Below are 20,636 nucleotides of genomic sequence, written 5' to 3'. Positions count from 1 at the left end.
GCTTGCGAGGCAGCCACTAGAGCGCACTCAGTAGGCAGTAGCAGTGTTAGGGAGTCTCGCCCAAAGAACTCCTTACAGAATAGGTGCTGGCTTACTGAACAGGCAGAGCCGAGATTCGAACCCAGGTCTCCTGTGTCAGAGGCCGAGCCCTTAAACACTACACTATCCAGCCACTGCTGATCAAAGATTTCATAATAAAGGTGTATACATCTTAAAATTTCAGGATCCCGAAGCTCTCGTGGGACAGTGAGTGAGTGTGTGTGTGTGGGGGGGGGGGGGGGGGGGGGGCTACAGCTCGGCACACCTATGTCCGCAGCTGAGTCAATATGCCAATGGATCACTCGTCAACACATCGAGGGGGATAAGACGTTGCTGTACACGCATTGGATTCTCAGTAGAGGTAGCATTCCTCTGTCAAGAACCATGTAGGGTGTGTAGAAAGCTTTATTCAGGGACCTTTGTATTAAAATTGCAGAGAGCAATATGAAGGCATTACACTACCACATGTGACAAACACCCACCAATCCCATCTTACTATGACACGGTTGCCATTCAGGTCTCATCCACTAGAGGCTATTTCAATCCCCCCTAAGTTCCCCCTGCGCACCGCTCTCCCCCATAAATCACAGCCGCGCTGTCGACACGCAGCGTGTCGCACCGGGCTTTGTTTACTTTTGTACTGTCAGTCTCGGCGCTCCCCCGCCTCCTGCATTGCGCAGGTCCCCGCCCACGTCCCTTCCCTCCAATCAGTTTAGCGCCTCAGTGGATGCGTTTGATAGAGTGGACTGGACCTTTTTGTGCCTTTCTTTACTTCAAATAGTTCTGGGCCCTAACTTTGTTGGCTCTTTACTCTAGTCCATCTGCTCATGTACATGTCAATGGTCTGCTTTCCCTCCCCTTCACTATATATAATGACACCCGCCAGGGATGTCCCCTATCCCCCCTTCTGTATGCTCTGGTTATGGAACATTTGGCCATTGCTCTGAGAGCTAATCCGCTTATAACAGGCATACAAACTGCAGTGACAAACCATAAACTCTCACTCTATGCAGATGATCTGCTTTTGTATGTCACCAGACTGTTAGTCTCTATCCTGCAGAGTGCAGTTCCTCTGGGCACAGTTTTTGACAATGACATTTTTCCACCTCGGATCAAGGGAAAACTTTTCCTATCCTGGAGACTAGAGGACTGGCTACAGTTGCGGCACTTTTCCCTCCGCCGGACTACGCCCCGATTCCGCCTGAGTGCCCCACGTTTTCTGGAGGCAATTAGCTCCATCGACACCAAGCTTTAACTCTGTAGAGGGAGTTCAGATCTAGAGGTGATTATGCCAGGTCTTTGACTCCTCTTGAAGACCTTTGTGCATAAACTCATAAGCCGGATCACCTGGTTTCCAAACTATATGGTTTACTGCGAGATGCTCTATGTGGGTGTAAGCGCACTTTTTGCTCTTATTGGGAGGGCGCCTTGGGAAAGCATTTCTCCTCTGCTCAATGGTCTAAGGCCTTTACCTTGGATAAGCTCTTCATTCTTCCTGGCTTCAGCAACAAAATTATAAGCGTATTTCAAATTGGTACATGTGCCCTGCGACTCTGGCAAAGATATACCCCACTGTGCCCAATACATGCTGGAGGTGTGGGGCCTCCCCGGGTACGCAGCAACCTGTGTGGTGGGGGTGCAAGGATATTCAACCTTTTTGGCAGTCTATTTCTTTATGTTACCAGAAGGTCACTGGCTCCTCCTACACTATCAACCCCGAGGCTGCTCTGCTTTCCTTGCTCCCTTGCCCTATCTAAAAAATTAAAAAGTCCTTCCTATGACATGTTCTGTCAGCTGCCACAACTGCGATAGCTAGACTATGGAAGTCTAACTTGCCTCCCAAGATTTCCCCTTGGGCTGTAGTGTTGAATGATATAATGGTTTAGGTGGGTCAAATTCGAGGAGTCCTGCGCATGCGTGGTTCTCTCCGATTAAACCGCGCATGAGCAGGACTCTAACGCCGACCGGTGTGATGACGCGTAGCCAGATGGCGTATTGACGCAATCTACGGAAGCGGCAAGCAGACTTGATGACTTCAGGCCAAAATTGTCCTGTAACCGGTGCAGAGACTGGTACCAGGGAAGAAACCAGGAGGACGCTGGGGGACCTCATGGCCTACGGTGGGCTGGTAGAAGCCTCGGTAAGTGTAAATTTTTCACCTGCTCAGAGTCCCTTTAAGCCACTAGCAAGCAAGAAAGCACTCAGAATAATTTTGACAAAACTTTTTCACCTACTTTTTGGTACCTTTTCAATTACAAAGTGCTGTAACGTTAATTGAAACTGAGTTTTTAGTAAAGAGAAAACTTAAGAGAAAAAATGAATTGAATAAGGGCCTATAACTGTAAATCAGGAACTTGTTGGGAAATATCCCTATCACCTTAAAAGAAACATCTAAGGAAAATAAAAAAAACAAGATCTACTTACCTGGGGCTTCCTCAGGCCCCTGGCAGCTGATCTGTCTCTCACCGCAGCTCCGGGTTCTCCTCTGCTGCAGTTGCCGACCTCGCCTGGTCAGCATGTTCTGTGCCTGTGCAAAATGCACCATGAGCGCGAGCTACATCTGCAACGGAGGGGACCCAAGGCAGATCGGCTGCCAGGAGCTGGAGGAAGCCCCAGGTAAGAAGATCTTGTTTTGGTTTTTTCAATTTCCCTCTGACCTTTCCTTTAACAGAGCTAGGTCTAGTAAGATGGATGATGCATGAAATAAAGGTGATAACAGTCTGCCTTTTGGCCCATATCCGTCTTGTGACTATGTGGTGTATGCAATTAACTGAGTTAAGCAGGGTTACGTGCATAAAATTTTACTGCACGATGAGTAGAGCAGATCGCAATATGGTGTGCATACACTAAACTGCGTAAGCAGGATTACACGCGTTAATTTTTACCGCACCCCGAGTAGAGCAAATCGCAATACCAGGTGTACGCAATAAACTGCATTAAGAAGGATTACATGTTTAAAGTGAACTGAGCACCTCAGTAGCATTCAGAGCATCTCAGTAGCACATTAAAAATGCATATTAACAATGTTTTTTTTATATTCTACCTATTCTTTTTACATTTAATGAGTGACTCAAGCGGAAAAAAATATATGATATAATGATTTGTATGTGTAGTACAGCTAAGAAATAAAAGATTAGGAGCAGAGACATAAGTCTAATATTGTTTCCAGTACAGGATGTAATAAGCTTACCTTCCAGTGGCAGGTCCCGCGGCGTCTCTGGCATGGTCCGGGCGAACAGCGGGGCTTCTGTGCTGGAGTCCTCTGCCGGCGGCCCCGGCTTCCCTGCGACAGTGTCTTCTGGCTCGCGCGTGCGCGGTGCAAACTATAGGGCGCACGAGTTCAGACAAGCCTTATTGGCTTAGGAGGAGTGTTTAGGGATGTCAGCAGGTGAGGTCACTAGTTGACATCACCAGGTGGGAGTGATTGCTGATAGGGATCTAGATGTATTTAAAGAGACACTGAAGCGAAAAAAAAATGATGATATTATGATTTGTATATGTAGTACAGCTAAGAAAAAAAACATTAAGATCAGATACATCAGTCTAATTGTTTCCAGTACAGGAAGAGTTGAGAAACTCCAGTTGTTATCTCTATGCAAAAAAGCTATTAAGCTCTCCGACTAACTTAGTCGTGGAGAGGGCTGTTATCTGACTTTTATTATCTCAACTGTAATTGAACTGTTTACTTTTCCTCTGCTAGAGGAGAGTTCATTACTTCACAGACTGCTCTGAAAGACTCATTTTGAATCCTAAGTGTTGTGTAATCTGCACATATTATAGAGTGATGCAATGTTAGAAAAAACACTATATACCTGAAAATAAAAATATGAGAGTATTTTCTTTGCTGCTAATCTTCTAGTAATTATTCATAGTACACAACCAATTCATTATATCATATATTTTTTTTCGCTTCAGTGTCTCTTTAAGGCCAGAGCATTCATTCACTCACTGCCCTTGATACTAATCAGTTCGCTGGTTCTTGGCCTAGCTAGCTGTATTCTGAGATACATTAATATATTGTGTAGACGCACAATATATATGTACTCTAGTCAGTCAGTATTGTTCTTGTAGTTATACTTTGTAATTTATTCGTAATATTCTAGTAATATTATTGAAGTAACATCTATTGTATATTTATCTGTGTACCGACCTTTTGCCTGCCTCTTGACCTCGCTCTCGTCTGATCCTGCTGTACCGCTGCCATCTTACACACGTGTTCGACTCGGCCTGTCCCTGACTTCATTATTGCCTGATCCTTACAATATGACTGACATCTGACTTATGTGTATGACCCTGCCTGTTTATTGACTACGATATTGCCTTGCTACTCTGTACCTTGATACCTCTGACTTTGTGTACGACTACAGCCTGTTTGTGTATACCCTTGTACGTATCAGCGTGATATTATCAAGACCCATTAAAAAGTATTATGGAGTAATTGCGAGAACAGATTCGCACACTTGCAGGTGCTGTTAATCACCTCACTGAGCAAATGGCCACTCAGCAAATGCAGATAACTCAGTTATCCAACACACTCGCTCAGATAAATATACTAGCTAATGTTAATGTTCAGCAATCTCCTCCACCGACTCTTGTTCCAACCATTATTGAGCCTAAAATGCCACTAGCTGAAAAATGTTCAGGTTTTCGTTCTGACTTTAGTAACTTCCATAACCGTTGTATGTCATACTTTGAGATTAGGTCTAGGTCCTCTGGTACAGAATCCCAGAAAATTACTGTGGTCAAAACATTACTACAGGGGGACTCTCAGACTTGGGCATATGGGTTAAGTCCTGAAGACATAGCCCTTTCTTCTGTGGAAAGTTTCTTCGATGCTATGGCTACTATGTATGCTGACCCAGATATTACAGCTACGGCTACTCGTAAGTTGCAAGACGTCAGGGAAGGGATACTGTTGAGGAGTATGCGGCCGAGTTCAGAAAATGGTCGGTATCCGTCACGTGGGGAGAGGCAGCACTCCTCGACCAATTTCTCTTTGGCTTAGCTGACTCTGTAAATGATATGCCTGTGAGTCACCCTGAACCCAGAACTTTGGAGGATGCCATCTCCCTGGCCATAAGGCTTGACAGACGAATCAGACACAGACGTCACAATAAGGTCTATTCCGTCTCAGGGAACCTTAGGTCAATAGTGGCTGGATAGTGTAATGGTTAAGGGCTCTGCCTCTGATGTAGGAGTCCTGGGTTCAAATCCTGGCTCTTCCTACTCAGTAAGCCAGCACCTATTCAGTAAGGAGTTCATTGGGCAAGACTCCCTAACACTGCTACTGCCTACTGAGTGCGCTCTTGTGGCTGCCTCGCAAGCGCTTTGAGTCCGACAGGAGAAAGGCGCTATACAAAAAAAGGAATTATTATTATTATTATTAAGTAGCGCATCCTCCAGTGAAGAACCGATGAAACTGGGCTTCTCACGACTTTCACCCACAGAGAAGCTCAAAAGAAGGCAGGCAGGCCTCTGTATGTATTGTGGTGAAAAGGGTCACTTTGCCCAGACTTGTTCTGCAAAGGGAAAGGCTCCGGAAAACTCCACCGCCTAGGTGAAGTTGGGAAACTTCAACTGGGCGGGCCAGCTGTTTCCCTAAAAATAAAGAAAATTCCAAACATTACAAACTGAAGCCTTTATTGATTCAGGTGCGGCAGGGAATTTTATAGATTCCACTTTTGCAGCCAACTTGGGTATTCCAGCTCTCATTTTGCAGAACAAAATCTATGTTACGGCCATAGATGATACCCCTTTGCAGACCAAACAACCCATATCCATCACACCAGAGATTTCATTGCAGGTGGGGGCTTTACATTATGAGAAAATCCAGTTGTCTGTGTTCAGAATGCCTTCTAGTCCGCTCGTGTTGGGGTTGCCTTGGCTGCAGAGACATAATCCTCATATTGTGTCACGCTTTTGGTGTGCTTTCAGTAATCTCTTGGGCATCAAACTCTCTTTTTCTTCCGGGTTTCACCCAGAAACCAACGGACAAACAGAGCGAACTAACCAGTCCCTGGAACAGTGTTTTGCACTAGACTGTCAGCAAATGGTAAATAGTCCAAAGATTACTTCTGAGTTTGCCTTTAATAACCTCTCCAGTTCATCTACCAAATTGTCACCATTTTGGATTGCCACTTGTCAAAATCCTAAGTTTTCCTTTTTCCCATTTTCTCCTTCTCCTCTTCCAGCTTTGGAAGAGTGGAGTGCTCACATTCAACAGATTTGGCCTCAGGTTCAGCAGAATCTACGGAATGCTGTGTCTCGACAGAAAAAATATGCTGATGCTAGACGTTCACCTGAATTTTAATTTTCCCCAGGGGATCTTGTATGGGTTTCTACCCGAAACATCCCTTTACGTCAACCCTCTGTGAAATTGGGGCCTAGATTTATTGGTCCTTATCCCATTCAGGAGAAGAATAATGATGTGGTTTACAGGGTGACATTACCTCGGTCTATCAGGGGAGTCAATTCGTTTCATCTTTCTCTTTTAAAACTAGCAGCGAACACAATTTAATCCTCAGCTCCTCCTCCGCCAGTTGAGGTGGATGGTGAATCCGAATATGAAATTGAGAAAATTTTGGACTCCAGGAGAGTTTGTGGTTCTTTACAGTACTTGGTGGACTGGAAGGGATATGGGCCGGAGGAAAGGTGTTGGGTTCCGGCCCGTCAAATTCATGCTGATCAGTTAATTCAGGACTTTCATCTGGAATTTCCTGATAAGCCTGGAGGAAAGTGTTACCTCATCATGTATCAGCATGATACAGGAAGAGTTAAGAAACTCCAGTTGTTATCTATGAAGAGCCATTGAGCTCCACGACTTTCAAAGTCACAGATAGTCTTCTGAAGCTTGTTATCTCAACTGTCTGGCACTGTATTGCTTTTTTCCTGCAGAGAACAGTTCAAAAGTTCACTAGCCTGCTCTGTAAAATCGTTTAGAATGCTGAATAGTGTGTAAGCTGCAAATATTAGAGAATGATGCAATGTTATAAAAAAAAACAACTATATAACTAAAAATAAAAATATGAGAATATTTTCTTTGCTACTAATGCTCTAGTAATAATCCGTACTACACAACCAATTCATTATATCATCATTTTTTTTTTCGCTTCTCTTTAAATGTTCATTATTGCCCTATTGCCGCACTGCTGTCTGCAGAAAGAGGATAGAGCAGGCAGATAAGGATTACACTAATTGGCAGTAGCAAAGTAGCAATAAGCAAACAAAAGGACTATGTACTTCAAAAGGTTTAGAGACTTGATTACCTTCACACCTTCCCCTTGAAAAATAAGGGCAGAGGAAAGGGGAGGGGGAAATGGCAGCTCCTACAGCTATTAGAAGCTAGGACAAACTGCAGAAAAAGAAAGCTGCTTGGATCCCTTTCAGTGCTGGTGCACACCAAGAGCAGTTCTGAGCATTTTTTAAAATGCTTTCGGGGGGAAAACCACTTGGCTTATGTTAGTCAATGTGCACACCAGAGTGGTTAATTTTTCCCCCAAACGCAAACTCGGGTCCCGCAGATTTTTTGAGAATTCTAAGGTGTTTCTGTCTCAATGTTAAGTATAGGGAAGTGGAAAACTTCTCTGAAAAAGCGCTAGATCATTGTTGTTTTCCAGGCGTTTTTGTTACAGAAGCTGTCCAGTTACAGATTTACTGCAACAAAATATAAAATCTGCTACACAAAAACTCTCCAAAAGATGCTAGGTATGTTTAGAAAATCATTAAACATGCCTAGAATCACTCTGAAAAACAGCTTCAAAAACAGGTAGTGTTTGAGGATTCTCTAGCGGTTTTTGGTGAGCGCCAACCCTAAGTCTTAGGTGAAAAACTTCTATTTAACCTCCCAGGCGGTACCCCGAGTCAGGCTCGGTGTTGGAAATCCGCAGCTCAGAGCAGTAACCCTGAGCTAGACTTGTGGTGACGAGGTCTATGCAGACTATAGCGCGCAGCAGGCGTTTTTTTCTCCCCTCCCCAGGGATCCAGGCGCCGGCAGTCACTCTTCTTTCTGTCCTCCGCGACTTTGCATCCCCCTAGTGAGATTGCCCCCTGTTGTCATGATAACAAACGACAATCTCACTACAGAGTTACAACACCACTCAGAGTAAGGAGGGAAAACTGCAGCGCAGGGAGGTAAGAGCAGGGGCTGCTGCAGGCTTTCTGGCAGCATGATTATTTTGCGGTTTTAGGGTCTGATAGGGTGCAAAAAATGCACTGCTTTTAGACACTAAAATCTGGAAATAATCATACCACCAGGGAGGTTAATGTTGTCTGACTGTTGAAAAAGAAAATAGAACTTGTTATAAAAAGGTTTGACAAATTCCAAAAGCCAGACAGTGTGCCTTGAAAATTACAGAAGGCACCCAAAGTTTTCAATTTTATGATGACCTCCAGTGGGACTGTTAACTAAAATTTTCTTCTGGTTCCTGAATGTGGGCATACTAGCTCCATATCCACACTGTTTACAATTCTGAACTAAATGACAGAACAAGCTCAACAGATACTTACAACAAATGTTGTTACAATTTGTATGCAAAACATTTCCAACATTCTCGTCAACCCCTAAAAACAATCCAATTTGTAAGCAGAGTATTCCAAAACAATGCACATAGAGCGCATTAACAAGCTGATCAGACATTCACATACCTCAGTCACACAGGGTTACTCCCTGTTCATCACCATGTGAAGCAACCTGAATTAGACTAAGGCTCAACACACACCATACAATCTTGGTTGTTCAATCTTACCACTTTCATGTAGTATAAGAGCTTATCCAATCACTCATTCAAGGTATTTTCAATCTGTTGGCCCTTATACTACGTACATTTGGTAAATCTGTACAACCAAGATTGTATGGTGTGTGTTGAGCTTAAAGGTGGCCACAAACCATACAATTTTTTACATTTCTTTTGCTTTCAAGATGTACAATCCATTTTTCTGATTGATTGTAACATTTTAAAAATCTGACCAATGTACCTCACACATTAAATTTTTCCCCAATTATGAAAAGAAAATGATTGAAAACTCAGAAAATTGCTTGCGTCTCTACATTACAAAATTGTCAATCTACCACACACATTTCAATCTTACAAAAAATTTATCAGAAATTTCCACTCTTGATAAAAAAAAATCAAAAAAAAGAAAATGGGAAATCAGATCAGAATTTTCACTCGAATATAAAAAAAAGTAAAAGCTTTTGATTTTTCTGTAGAATCGATCATTTTGATCGAGTTGCTGTAAAATCGGATAATTGTATTGCATCGTGTGTGACCACCTTTACTGTATGGAAAGTCTGGTATAATAAGTCAGTTCACCAAATGAAGATTTATAATAGTCTCTTATTTTAAACATATTTAGTATTTTTCTAAACAGGCATGTTCTTTATCGTGCCTGCAATTTAGCTTGCCAGTCCATGCTCACCCATATGCTGCAGGAGCCACCTGTGGCAGTTTCAAAAACTTTGGAGGTTCTTACATACTGCTTCATATTGTCCCGTGATATGCAGGTACCTGCTACTGCCATTTGTTGCCTCAGGAGTCACAGGTCTTTCCAGAGATGTTGGAAAGCCTGGGCCGAGGCAGAGGCAAGAGAGGCTCTAGCCTCAGTGCGCAGTGTAGGAGGTGGAGCACAACTCACTCAGCTATCATATCCCTTTTGTGTTTGAAGCAGAGATAAATAAGAAAAGGGGATAAATGTCAGTGACTGCAAGCCAGATAACTAGAGATTAAGGTGTTGGGGGCCCTGGGGAGCCTCTTAGTCTAATAGCAATCAGTGTGTGACGGCTGGGGTGGGAGGGATGGGGGGCGCACTTTAGTGTCTCAGGCTTGGATGCTGGAGGATCTTGTCCCGACTCTGTTTGAAGGGCTTATGTGCTCCCACCAACTGGTAAGTTAGGCCACATACGTGTTACACCCACTCTCAAGTGGGCTTGCTCAAGTGTGGTTTGCTGTGTTACCGCAGAGACTGAGACTGTACATACACAGTATCTCATCAAGGTTGATTTACTGAACAACAGTAAGATGTCTGCACACTGCAATTTTACTGATAGGACTGCAGGGGGAGCACTGCCCGTTAACCTTTTAGCCAGGGCTGTGGAGTTGGAGTTGTGGAGTTGGAGTTGAGGAGTCGGAGCAATTTTTGGTACCTGGAGTCAGTGGTTTCAATACACCGAGGAGTCGGAATCGGATGATTTTTGAACCAAATGCATAGCCTTTGTAAAAATTGGACTAATGGTGCCTATACATGGTACAATTTTTTCAATTTGTTTTTATTAGATAATTTTGTTCGTTTATTCTGTTAAATCGAATATAAAGATTTTTCCAACATGTCAATTTGGATTTTTATTGAAAAAACAGGATAATCAATTATTTTTTCTGGATTGAAAAAAAATATTTAAAACTTTAATTTGATCGTTTTGGTCGAATGGGAAAATTGAACGTTTTTATTGTACTGTATATGGGCACCATTAGGAATTGGACCAATTTTGGGTACCTGGAGTCGGAGGTTTCATAAACTGAGGAGTCGGATGATTTTTCTACCGACTCCACGGCCCTGCTATTAGCGCCACGCATGTTACAGAGGTTGCATGCGCATTGCTATGGTAATACAAGCTATATCTCAGTAACCCTGGCGGTGCTAGTATGTTAACAGGCAGTGCTAATCCAGCGTTAGTACCAGAAAAAGTGATGTGCGCTACTTGTGCACTGCAATCTTACCATTGTTTGGTGAATCAGGGCCCATGTTACATGTCACTTCAGATACCATTTAAGATACATAACAGGAACACAATGGAGGGAAAAAGTGGCTTCACATGTTATGCATGCGGTGTGATGCATTCAGTAATGCACTGTTAATGTTAACGTTATGTGATAGTGACAGACACAGACAGACAGACAGACACAGAACATTTATATCGCGCTTTTCTCCTGGCAGACTCAACGTGCAAGAGCTGCAGCCACTACGACGCGCTCTATAGGCAGAAGCAGTGTTAGGAAGGCTTGCCCAAGGATCCTTACTGAATAGGTGCAGGCTTACTGAACAGGAAGAGCCGAGATTCGAACCCTGGTCTCCTGTGTCAGAGGCAGAGCACTATAGTGCACTATATGTATCACTTTATGGCCAACTGAGCAATTGCACTGCACCTCTACCATGCCACTGTGATTGTACCATTACAATATATTTGCATCGTGTTGACAAAGCGATGATATTGTCCGATGTAACGGGGTATATGTTTCCTATATACTGTAGTCTAACAATACAATATTGAGCCCTGATGCACTAAACTGTTTTGCATTTCCTACCTTAGATTTTACAGTTTGTCACAGATTAAAAAATGAATCCACAGTTCAGGAGCTGGTATGTCTAAGAGCTAGCTACACCAACAGCAGAAAAACGTGCACAATTTAGACGACAGCTGTATGAGAGTTCCTGCCTACCTGACTCCCAGGATGTCTCCAGCCCTGATTTGTACTATGCTGCTTAGAGGTACTTAACAAATGCTACATGTACCCCTGAGGGCACTTGGGTTGTTTTTTTATTTTTTAAATAATATATCATACACTGCGTGTGTGTGTGTGTGTGTAGTGTATGTACATGTGTGTATACATGTGTGTGTACATGTGTGTGTGTGTGTGTGTGTGGTGTTTGTATGCGTGTCAAGGGAAAGTTAAGATGATGTTATGCACAATAGGGGGTTCTCAGCATACATCATCTTTCATAAAAGGGTACATGCTCTAATAATGTTGGGCGTTAACATGGAAGATACATGTTTCTTGCTTCAGGCCCTTTTTCTCTGGCCTCAGGCTTATTGCTCACAACAGAAGAGGTGTGACATCTGTCATCACATAATCTAAAATGATTTATTTTGAGCAGTTTTTCACTTTTTATGTGGGAAGAAAAGTTTAAGTGAAGAAGTGAAAGCAGCCCTAAGTGTGCATGTCAAAGTGAAAAAACCTCTGTCAAGTTTTTTTTTTTTTTTTTCTATTGACATGTTTTGGTGAATTCTTTCATTTTTAAGTTGTCACCAGAGCAGACGTTGTGGATAAATCCTCCAGTGGAGTTCCTGTTCTATTAACAGCCCACTGGAGATAGTTCTAACTTACTGTTTTATCTATATAACAGAGAATGAGGGAAAATCTCTCCAGAGGGAACACAGAGAAGAATAAGTCTAAATAAGTCCTAAAACTGCCAAAATCTATCAAAAACAAGCAGAAAAAAGTTTGTGCATGATTTTCATGTATAGACATTCATTGGCGTCAGATTTCTGCATCCAGAATCCACGCGTAGTGGAAAAAGGCCCTTAGGCTACGTTCTCAGTGGGGTGCTGCTGTGAGACTTCACAGATGCATAATACCATGGAAAGTTGCACTGCAATGATAATCCTATGCGATGCTTACAGTGCAGTGCAATCTAGCGTAGGGCAGTATCCCAATGCACTGCATGCAGTGCGTTGCCATGTAACGTGTACATTAACAGTGACAGCGAACCATATTTTTCATTGACTGTATGCTTCACTGTATAGGACGCCATGCACATATAACGTTTGCACCGTTGCGACTTTCCTATTCCATTCCTGTTTTTCAAGGGAACGCAAGAAATGCCAACAATTTCAAATATGTACCAAGCTTTAGAATCATCAATCAATTATATTGATGGCCTTCATTTTCTGTCCATGAGTCTCCAAATTAAAGATCTCCGTGGTGGTCCAATAGACAGAAAGGGGGGCATAAAAAATTTAATTAAAAAAAAATATTCAAACATTAAAAAATAAATCCTGAAACTGGGCATGAATAATTTTGTTGTCAGATGGCTATTGTTTGCAACCTATGCCTGGGTTGTATTAGAATACTGAGAAAACTGATTATAGGACCACCGTGGCAAAAAGCTTTAAATACAATTGTACACATACAAATAAGAAGTGCATTTCTTTCCGAGTACAATTGCAGTAGCTATGAATTATTTTTCTGCTATGTTGCTGTCACTTACAGTATAGGTAGTAAAAGTCTGACAGAACTGACAGGATTTGGACTAGTACATTTCCTCAAGGGGCAGACAAAGGGCTGGTGCACACCAAGAGCACTTCTGAGCTCTTTTAACAACGCTAGTGCCCTAAACAGCGTTTGGCTAATGTATTAGAATGGGATGGATCACACCAGGGCGATGTGATTTTCTTCCCAAACGCAGTCCTGCAGCATTTCTGCTGATTTCTGAGGCGATCCAGCCTCAATGTTAAGTATAGGAACGTGGAAAATCAGGCTGAAAAACACTAGAACAGAGAGATTTTCCAAACTTTTTTTTGACAAAGCCAGTACACTAGCAACTGTACTGTATATAAAAAAAATGCTACACACAACACGCTCCCAAAAAATGCTAGGTATCGATAGAAAATCGCTAGGCACATGCCTAGAATCGCCTTAAATAACCACTTCGAAAAGCGATGAGCGTTTGCGATTACTCTATCGTTTTTTGGTGTGCTCTGGCCCTCAGTGTTTCCTTCATTCTTTACAAAAGCATTCCCTAGAAAGGATCTATACAAAGATGTCAGCCAGGTTACCTACCCACTTGCACATTATTGTGGCAGTTGGAAACAGCAGTAGCTGCTCAGTAAGTGCTTTTGAAACAAAGAAAAGCCAGAGAATCCCCCATGATGATTTGGACTGGTCCAAAAACTGTCAGATCTGTTAGAAGTTTGCTATCTACTGTAGGTGACAGAAACATAGGAAAAAAGTAAATTATAGTCATGTTACTCTGGGACAAATGTACATTTTATACATGTGAATATATACAAATTTAAAATATTACAACTTTTTCTCTATAGTGGTCCTGCCATGGTAGTCTCATGCTCGTAGCCACAGCAAGAGCTAAACTACACTAAATCCTCCTAAAAAACGGTTCCTACTGCAGTTGCTGCACATGACTGCATAGATGCAAATTTACTAATCTTTCAGAAACTTCTACTATGGTCTGATATGAACCAGGTGAGGTTTGCAAACAGTAAGAGCCCGTTTCCACTTGTGTGGTGCGAATTAGTCACGGAAAACACAAAAACAAATTTGCACGTGGATGCGAATTTTATTGCAAATTCGTGGGCGTTTCGCATATGTTAGTAAGTATGCAAATTTAACCATGTCAGTGCCTGTGTGCTTTTACATTTATTTTATGCGAAAACGCCCGTGAATTCGCAGTAGAATTCATGGTAAAATTTGCATATAAAAACGCATGCAATTTTTTTTATTAAATACATTGTATGCGAATTCTGATGGCTCCGCCGTGCAGATTTTTCCTGCACACAAAACCACACAAGATTTATGACAAGTGGAAACAGGCCCATCCACTTGTATTGGTTATGCGAATCTGCATGCAGAAAACACATGCACATTCGCACAAGTGGAAATGGGCCCTTTTTGAATCCAGGCCAGGTTTGCTGTGTCGCTCCTCCACTGCTGTCCACTGTGCTACAACCTTTTTGTAGTAATGTTATAGCATTTGGTCCAGGTAAAAATATAACAAAAATAAAACACGCCTTAAAGCAATACAATCAGTAATATCCAAGTAGGGCTACAACAGTAGATTATGAAGCAGGACACAAGTAAAGAGCTGAAGCTAAACAATAAAATACAAGTTCCTAATTAAAGGCATTCAAGGGTTTAATTATTATAACTGCATTGAAGAAAATAGTAAAACTAAAGCAGTTACCCATAGTAACTTATTAGTTTCCATACAGAACATGAAAGGCAAGAATTGACTGGCCAGCAGCAGCTTATCCCTTTTGCTGAAGTTGTATAGTTGTCCCCCGAATCTTCAGGGCTCTGTAATATTACCGTGTCAAAATGGAAGTGCTGGTTTGTGTACTTGGATAGAAAAACTGCATTGAGGCAAGATAAATGTTACTCTGCAGTACAGCACCCTCAGCTGCATAATGAACAGCCATTCAGCACCTGCAGAAGTATGTACATGGCTCAGAAAGTTCATGTATCTGCAAAGCCATATGTGTCATATAATCACAATGGAAGCCTTTTAAGTAAAATCCTTATACAGAAAGTGCATTGACAACAATGCTACTGCATAACGGTAGAGCTTTCTTCCTTTTTCAGATAGCAGCATTTATTTCTAGCTTCTTTACTATCTTTAGCTATACCTATGGATGCATACTTATACATTATAACACCCATATAGAGCAGGTGCAACAGTCACTTCCTACTTATGTTGGTCAGAACTCGCCTGTCTGTCGTTTCAGGCCAAGGTCACGTCACGCACCAGGCCTTTCTACCCGTCGGTGTGTTAACCCCAAAACTGCCAAACCTGCAACTAGCGCATTTCCTGGGGGAACCATCCCAAGTTTAATCTCTCAGTGAGTTAAAAACGACTGTCAGTCACTACAAACGTGAGCGATGGAAGGAGGATGTCACAGAAAGCAGCAGCACAAAACACCAAGAGCAAAGTTATGATTAATTTAACACGAAGGCAAAGAAAACTTCATTAGTGCACCAAAAATCCACACAGACTTGTTAACGTGGCCTTTGCCTTACTCCCTTCCCCCAAATGTACAGAGTGGCACTGCCATATAATACTTTCGTATCCTACCAGCACCCACATACTAATCATAAAATACATAATATTTCATACAACTATACACATACAGCATTATTATACACGTAAATATAGTTTTAAATTATTATAAAACAATATGTTTTGCAGAAAAGAGCGGGCAAGAGGGTGTGGGACGAAGGGCGGACTAAACATGTGACCAGAATTTTTTTTTTTATCAGCAAAGAATGGCCTAACACATTCCTGCAGGTTTCTTTTTAAAACATATTTTTTCTCTCACTTAAAACAAACTGTAATATCATAGCTATGAATCACAGTTCTTAGCATTTTTAAGACAACATATCCTTTTTTTTGAGTGTAACAGAAGTCCTTCGAAAACTTATGACTTGTTTTCCTTAGCTCCTATTTACAGCACACAAATGTATGCCACAGTGCCAAATATGACAGCCACCCTCCTTGCCAGAAAAAGACATGCACCCTTTGTTATCCTGCTACAATGCTTTCCTTTTCAGAACTACAACAGGATCGCTTCTTCAGTGCAAAAAGAAAAAGGTCTTTTAAAGATGAAGACACAGCTGCATGTGACGAGGCTGTAGAATGCAGCGGAAAGAAGCAAGCAAGGTGTGAATCAATAGCATGACAGGCTAAAAGTCACAAGTATGTGATTGAAGTCACTTTACCTGGGTCAGGCATAAAGGTGAAGCATACATGACTGTACAAGGTATCCTCTTATATTCCACTGCTATATACAAAAAGTTACTGAGTCACAGGCAGCAGCTTTATGTTTTCTTCTCCGTGTAAGATCCCACATTCAACTTTCTGTCCCCCCACAAAAAAAAAAAAAATCAAAATAATGCTTCCAATGACACATAAAAAAAAATCAAGCGATAAAGGATCCCTTGGGAATTCCAGACTGGGATAGAGGGAGGAGGTCTTGCTTTGAAAAAAATCCTGGTACCATCCCTCAACCCCCACCCCAAATTAAGGCTTCCCCACAGTGAAGTAAAAGGCAACTTTATGAATTATATTCCATTAGGAAAATAGGCAGAGGAACGATAGCATAAAAAAAGACATAAAAGAGAGAGTGAGTGTGTGTGTGGGAAGGAGGGGGTGGGGGGGAGGAGAGAAAGGGGTGACGCTCAACATCTAGCCCGTCCTACAGTACTAAAAAAAATACTGATATAAAATGACATCCCTTTAAAGATGCAGGACCCAAACACAGAGTGAGGAAGATGCAAAGATGGGTAAGATAGGATGTGAAGCTACTATTTTCACTGCAGTATTTTATTTTAAATCATTATATCTACAGAGGGGTTAACCCCTGAGTTGGGATGGGACACTTATTCACATGTACCAGTGCAAGAATAGGACGTGCCACAGCAACCAGAGGAAGTGTGTAATAGCAAACAAAACTGTAGATGCAGACTGACACTTTTTGTAACGGCTGTTTGTTACATTTGCTTTGGTGAGCCACAAAATAACTCATGTAAGGTGCCAAATTATTTCTGTCACCTGGTTAAATTTTACCAAACACACCACACATTGTAAAATGTTCATTGCTTTAAATGTATGCAGTTCTAATATAATTTCACTTGTCCTGTTGTAGCTGTCACCTGCTATTATTGACTGGACTGATAACTGTCAAAAGTGTTTAGTTCTGCACACATATACAATCATTCTATAAATGTTACCATGTGTATATTTGGATTTTTTGATCCTTGCAGCTATAACATGCTGATTCTGTCGAAAATAAAGAACTTTGCAGAAGGCATAGACTTATCATTGGATAAAGATAGGTTTTTCTTTCACTTATACTGTTCAAAATGGTAAAATATGGTATGATATACCAGTACTATGCATATTACTCTGGATAAAAAGTGTGATGGTCAATTGCAAATTAAACCAAAAAGTCACTGTTATGCAAATTAGGAGTCTAATAAAGTATATGTTAGTTTTCTTCAATCATGGTGCTGTGTTGTCTCTGCTTTTGCTTTAATGAAGTGAGAAGATCAGAAAAATTTGCTAGGTGATGCTCAGTTGGTTAATAACTGCTGAAATGGTGAATAGTGTTTTCTTTATTCATCAACTAGTAGCAAGTTGTGCATTAGCTTGGCATCATGGGAGCTAAATGGTCATCACCCTGCCTTGCAGCGCTGCAGTCCCAACTTCAAATGTCTGCCAGAACACCATCTGCATGGAGCTTGTATGATAATGCTACAAACAATGGATAAGCACTATGGCAATGATTGTGCTCCTACTGTGCAGAGTAAAGTTCTGCATAACACGTCAGTGCATGCATGCTTTACTAATACTATATATATATATATATATATATATATATATATATATATATATATAGTCTAACTTGTTTAATACTAGTATAACTTGTGCATTGTTTAGACTACTTGAGTTTTCTTTTCTTTTTTTCGCAAGTCGCTATTCCACAATCTGTGAAATCTATGCAGTACGTTTTTATAGCACGTTATAACTGACGTTTTTTGGGAAGTGATATAAGTAATGTTTACCAGTCACTCAAAGGGGGATTAGCAGTCACTTTTCCTAAGAGATGTCTATTAGGAAGACTGCAGCAGGAAGCCATGCATCTGTTTGGCCGCTGCTGCCAGACGTTGGCATGCTGCATGAATCTTCTATGATCCGAGAGCAGACTGTAACACACATGTCTGCACCTACATTAGAATGGGATAACATCTGCCTGCATTTTGTGTAGGTATGACGGGCGGGCAGAGATGCTGTTAAATGCCAGTCCTGGGGTACAGGACATGAGAGAAAGCTGATGGCAATGCCAGTCCCAGCACAATATTGGCACCATGCAGCAGCCAAACCTCCGTCTACTCCGTCCCACAGAGAACTTGTGCTCAGTTCTGCATTTCACCGGCCAGTTTGTGCTGCAGAGTACTTGCTGTACACTGTGCTGCTGGCTGACACACAGCAGTGACTGTGACTTGTCTGTCTGTCTACCCGTCTGGGACAGTAGTCAGGTCAGTGTTGCCTCTCCTCAGCTTCACTTCCAAGTTCATCCCGATTAGTGTTGTCCGGATCATGAACGATTCGGATCTTTGATCCGAATCTATCTTATGAGTCGATCATCCGAATCATCAAAATGAACGATTCGGATCGCAAAAGGGGCGGGGCCAGGAGCGACACGCCCCCTCTCAGCGGGGTCTTGGAAGCAGAGCAGGGATGGATCGCTCTGTTGGAGGGGAGGCAGCCTTGCAGGGACAGCAGGTAGATGAGAGAGAGGGGACATCGGTGCCACTGCCAGATATGTGTAGAGCACACATACTGGCTATAACGTGCTGCCCATTATAGGCTGGCTGTTCCGTAGTGCTGCACAGTGAACACATTGGAAGCTTTTGGCTCAGCACAGCTCAGTAACTTTGCAGACAGTGTGATTGAAAGGCAATATAATCCTCCTGCACTCGGCACTAAACAGCTGCACTTATCTTCTGGGAATGCTTTCTTTCACTGTGCGACCTTTTCTTTCAAAGTGTACAGATGAACATATAGGTGAAATACATGTAAAGCATGATTGCAGTATGTGGGTATTGTGTGCAAACATTTCTGCTCTCTGCTCGTCCCTCCTCCCTTCTCTGTCCACTCCCTGCCCTCTGTCCATCTTCTCCCCTTCTCTGTGTGTCCACCCCCCTCTCCTTCTCCTGTCCACAGACCTGTCCTGCTGTTCATTTCACCCCCGAATGCTTCCGGTAGTAAAATGATCCGAGATTCGGATCAAAGATCCGGATCTCTTCAATGATCCGATTCGAATCATCCGGATCATTGAAAAGATCCGAACTTCCCATCTCTAATCCCGATGTCTGCTCTGGGTCCTCCCCTTCCTACGCGGCCATTTTTAACCAGCTCTAGTCTCTAGCAGTCTGTTAAAACAAAATCTCCCCACCCCCTTGTCCTAAATTCCCCTCCTTCTCTTATAAAGCTAGACATTGCCAGGGTGAAGGGGGGTCACCCCATTAATACATTACATCGTTTTCATCGCTTCTGCACAAAAATCCCAGCACCGCAGCGCCATTCCACAGAACATGCGAGATGCACACGTTGCCCCAAACTAGAAGTAAAAACAAAGCCTTCTGCCGAGCTCAGCAGCACCTGGGGATTCCCGACCCCCCACCCACAGGACGCGGGCACTGCCACCTACCATGATCCAGCTCCCTCACTTGCTGCGTGTGCCCGCCACAATCACATCCATTAGGCTGGCATGTTCTGGGCTCCGCTAGCTTATCCTAGGTCCATTCTCGCCGCACACAGCAGGGAGGGGATGAGAATCCCATCAGAGCCCCTTTGTGTCCAGTATCAGAGGCGCTGTGCTGCGGGTCTCTGTGCCCCTGTCTCTTCTCAGCGGAGCTGTAAATGAAATGCTGAGTAACATAGTGTGAGAGATCCTGTACTGCCCTCCCCACCGCTCCAGCTGGGGAATTACTGGGCCGGAGGGAGGGGAGAGGGACTTGGGGATAAAGGAGCACCCTAAAATAAGACTCTCTACAATAATTATCCTAATAAGAGCCCAAATTCTGCTGCCTTGCTAGAAAGAATTAAGCAGATGGCCACACCCATGGTCTTATATTTGGGCACGAGGAGAGCATCAGTGTTCGTGAAGAACTGGGATAGTGTCGATGTTATTATAAATGGAAATAGTTGAATTTAAGAGAGTGCTTGCACTGTGTTATGACTTTTAAAGTGCAGCTGTTTGTACAGTGTCATATCCTGTCCTGGACTACTGGCTTGTTCTATGTGTACTTCACATTACACTGTCGGTATGTGTCCCTGATCAGCCTGACCCCTTCTCACCCCTCTATTCTCTCCCTCTCTCTAGTGCCCTCCCTGCATCCCTTCATCCTCCCCTTACTGCCATTCTACTTGTCTCCTCCTCCTTATCTACATGTACCTCCTCTCAGTACAACACTGTCTGTACCCATCTGGCGTGTGCCCCCTGGCATCTGCAGGGGTGAAGGAGGAGCTCTGCTCCCACTCTGCCCGCCCCATCCACTACACAGCACTGGCTTAACCTCTTCTTCACA

At 42.7% G+C, this 20,636-nt stretch overlaps 1 protein-coding gene across 2 annotated transcripts in view; it reads right to left on the bottom strand.

The window, feature by feature from the left end:
- Nucleotides 1-20,193, bottom strand: part of LOC137510123 (nuclear factor 1 C-type) — a 140,092-nt gene extending 119,899 nt beyond the window's left edge. The window contains exon 1 of one of the 2 annotated variants that reach the window (XM_068233884.1): nucleotides 19,757-20,193. In XM_068233884.1, coding sequence (XP_068089985.1) covers nucleotides 19,757-19,759 — 3 coding nt within the window. In that variant the 5' untranslated portion in view covers nucleotides 19,760-20,193. Of the gene's footprint in view, nucleotides 1-16,262; nucleotides 16,672-19,756 lie in introns of those variants that run through there. The other variant, XM_068233883.1, reaches the window with a different exon arrangement.
- Nucleotides 20,194-20,636: the final 443 nt, after the last annotated feature.

This window comes from Hyperolius riggenbachi, chromosome 1, assembly GCF_040937935.1.
Source record: "Hyperolius riggenbachi isolate aHypRig1 chromosome 1, aHypRig1.pri, whole genome shotgun sequence".
NCBI classification, from domain to species: Eukaryota; Metazoa; Chordata; class Amphibia; order Anura; family Hyperoliidae; genus Hyperolius; species Hyperolius riggenbachi.
Note: the sequence above shows the minus strand (reverse complement) of the source record. Positions and strands in the feature narration are given on the sequence as shown.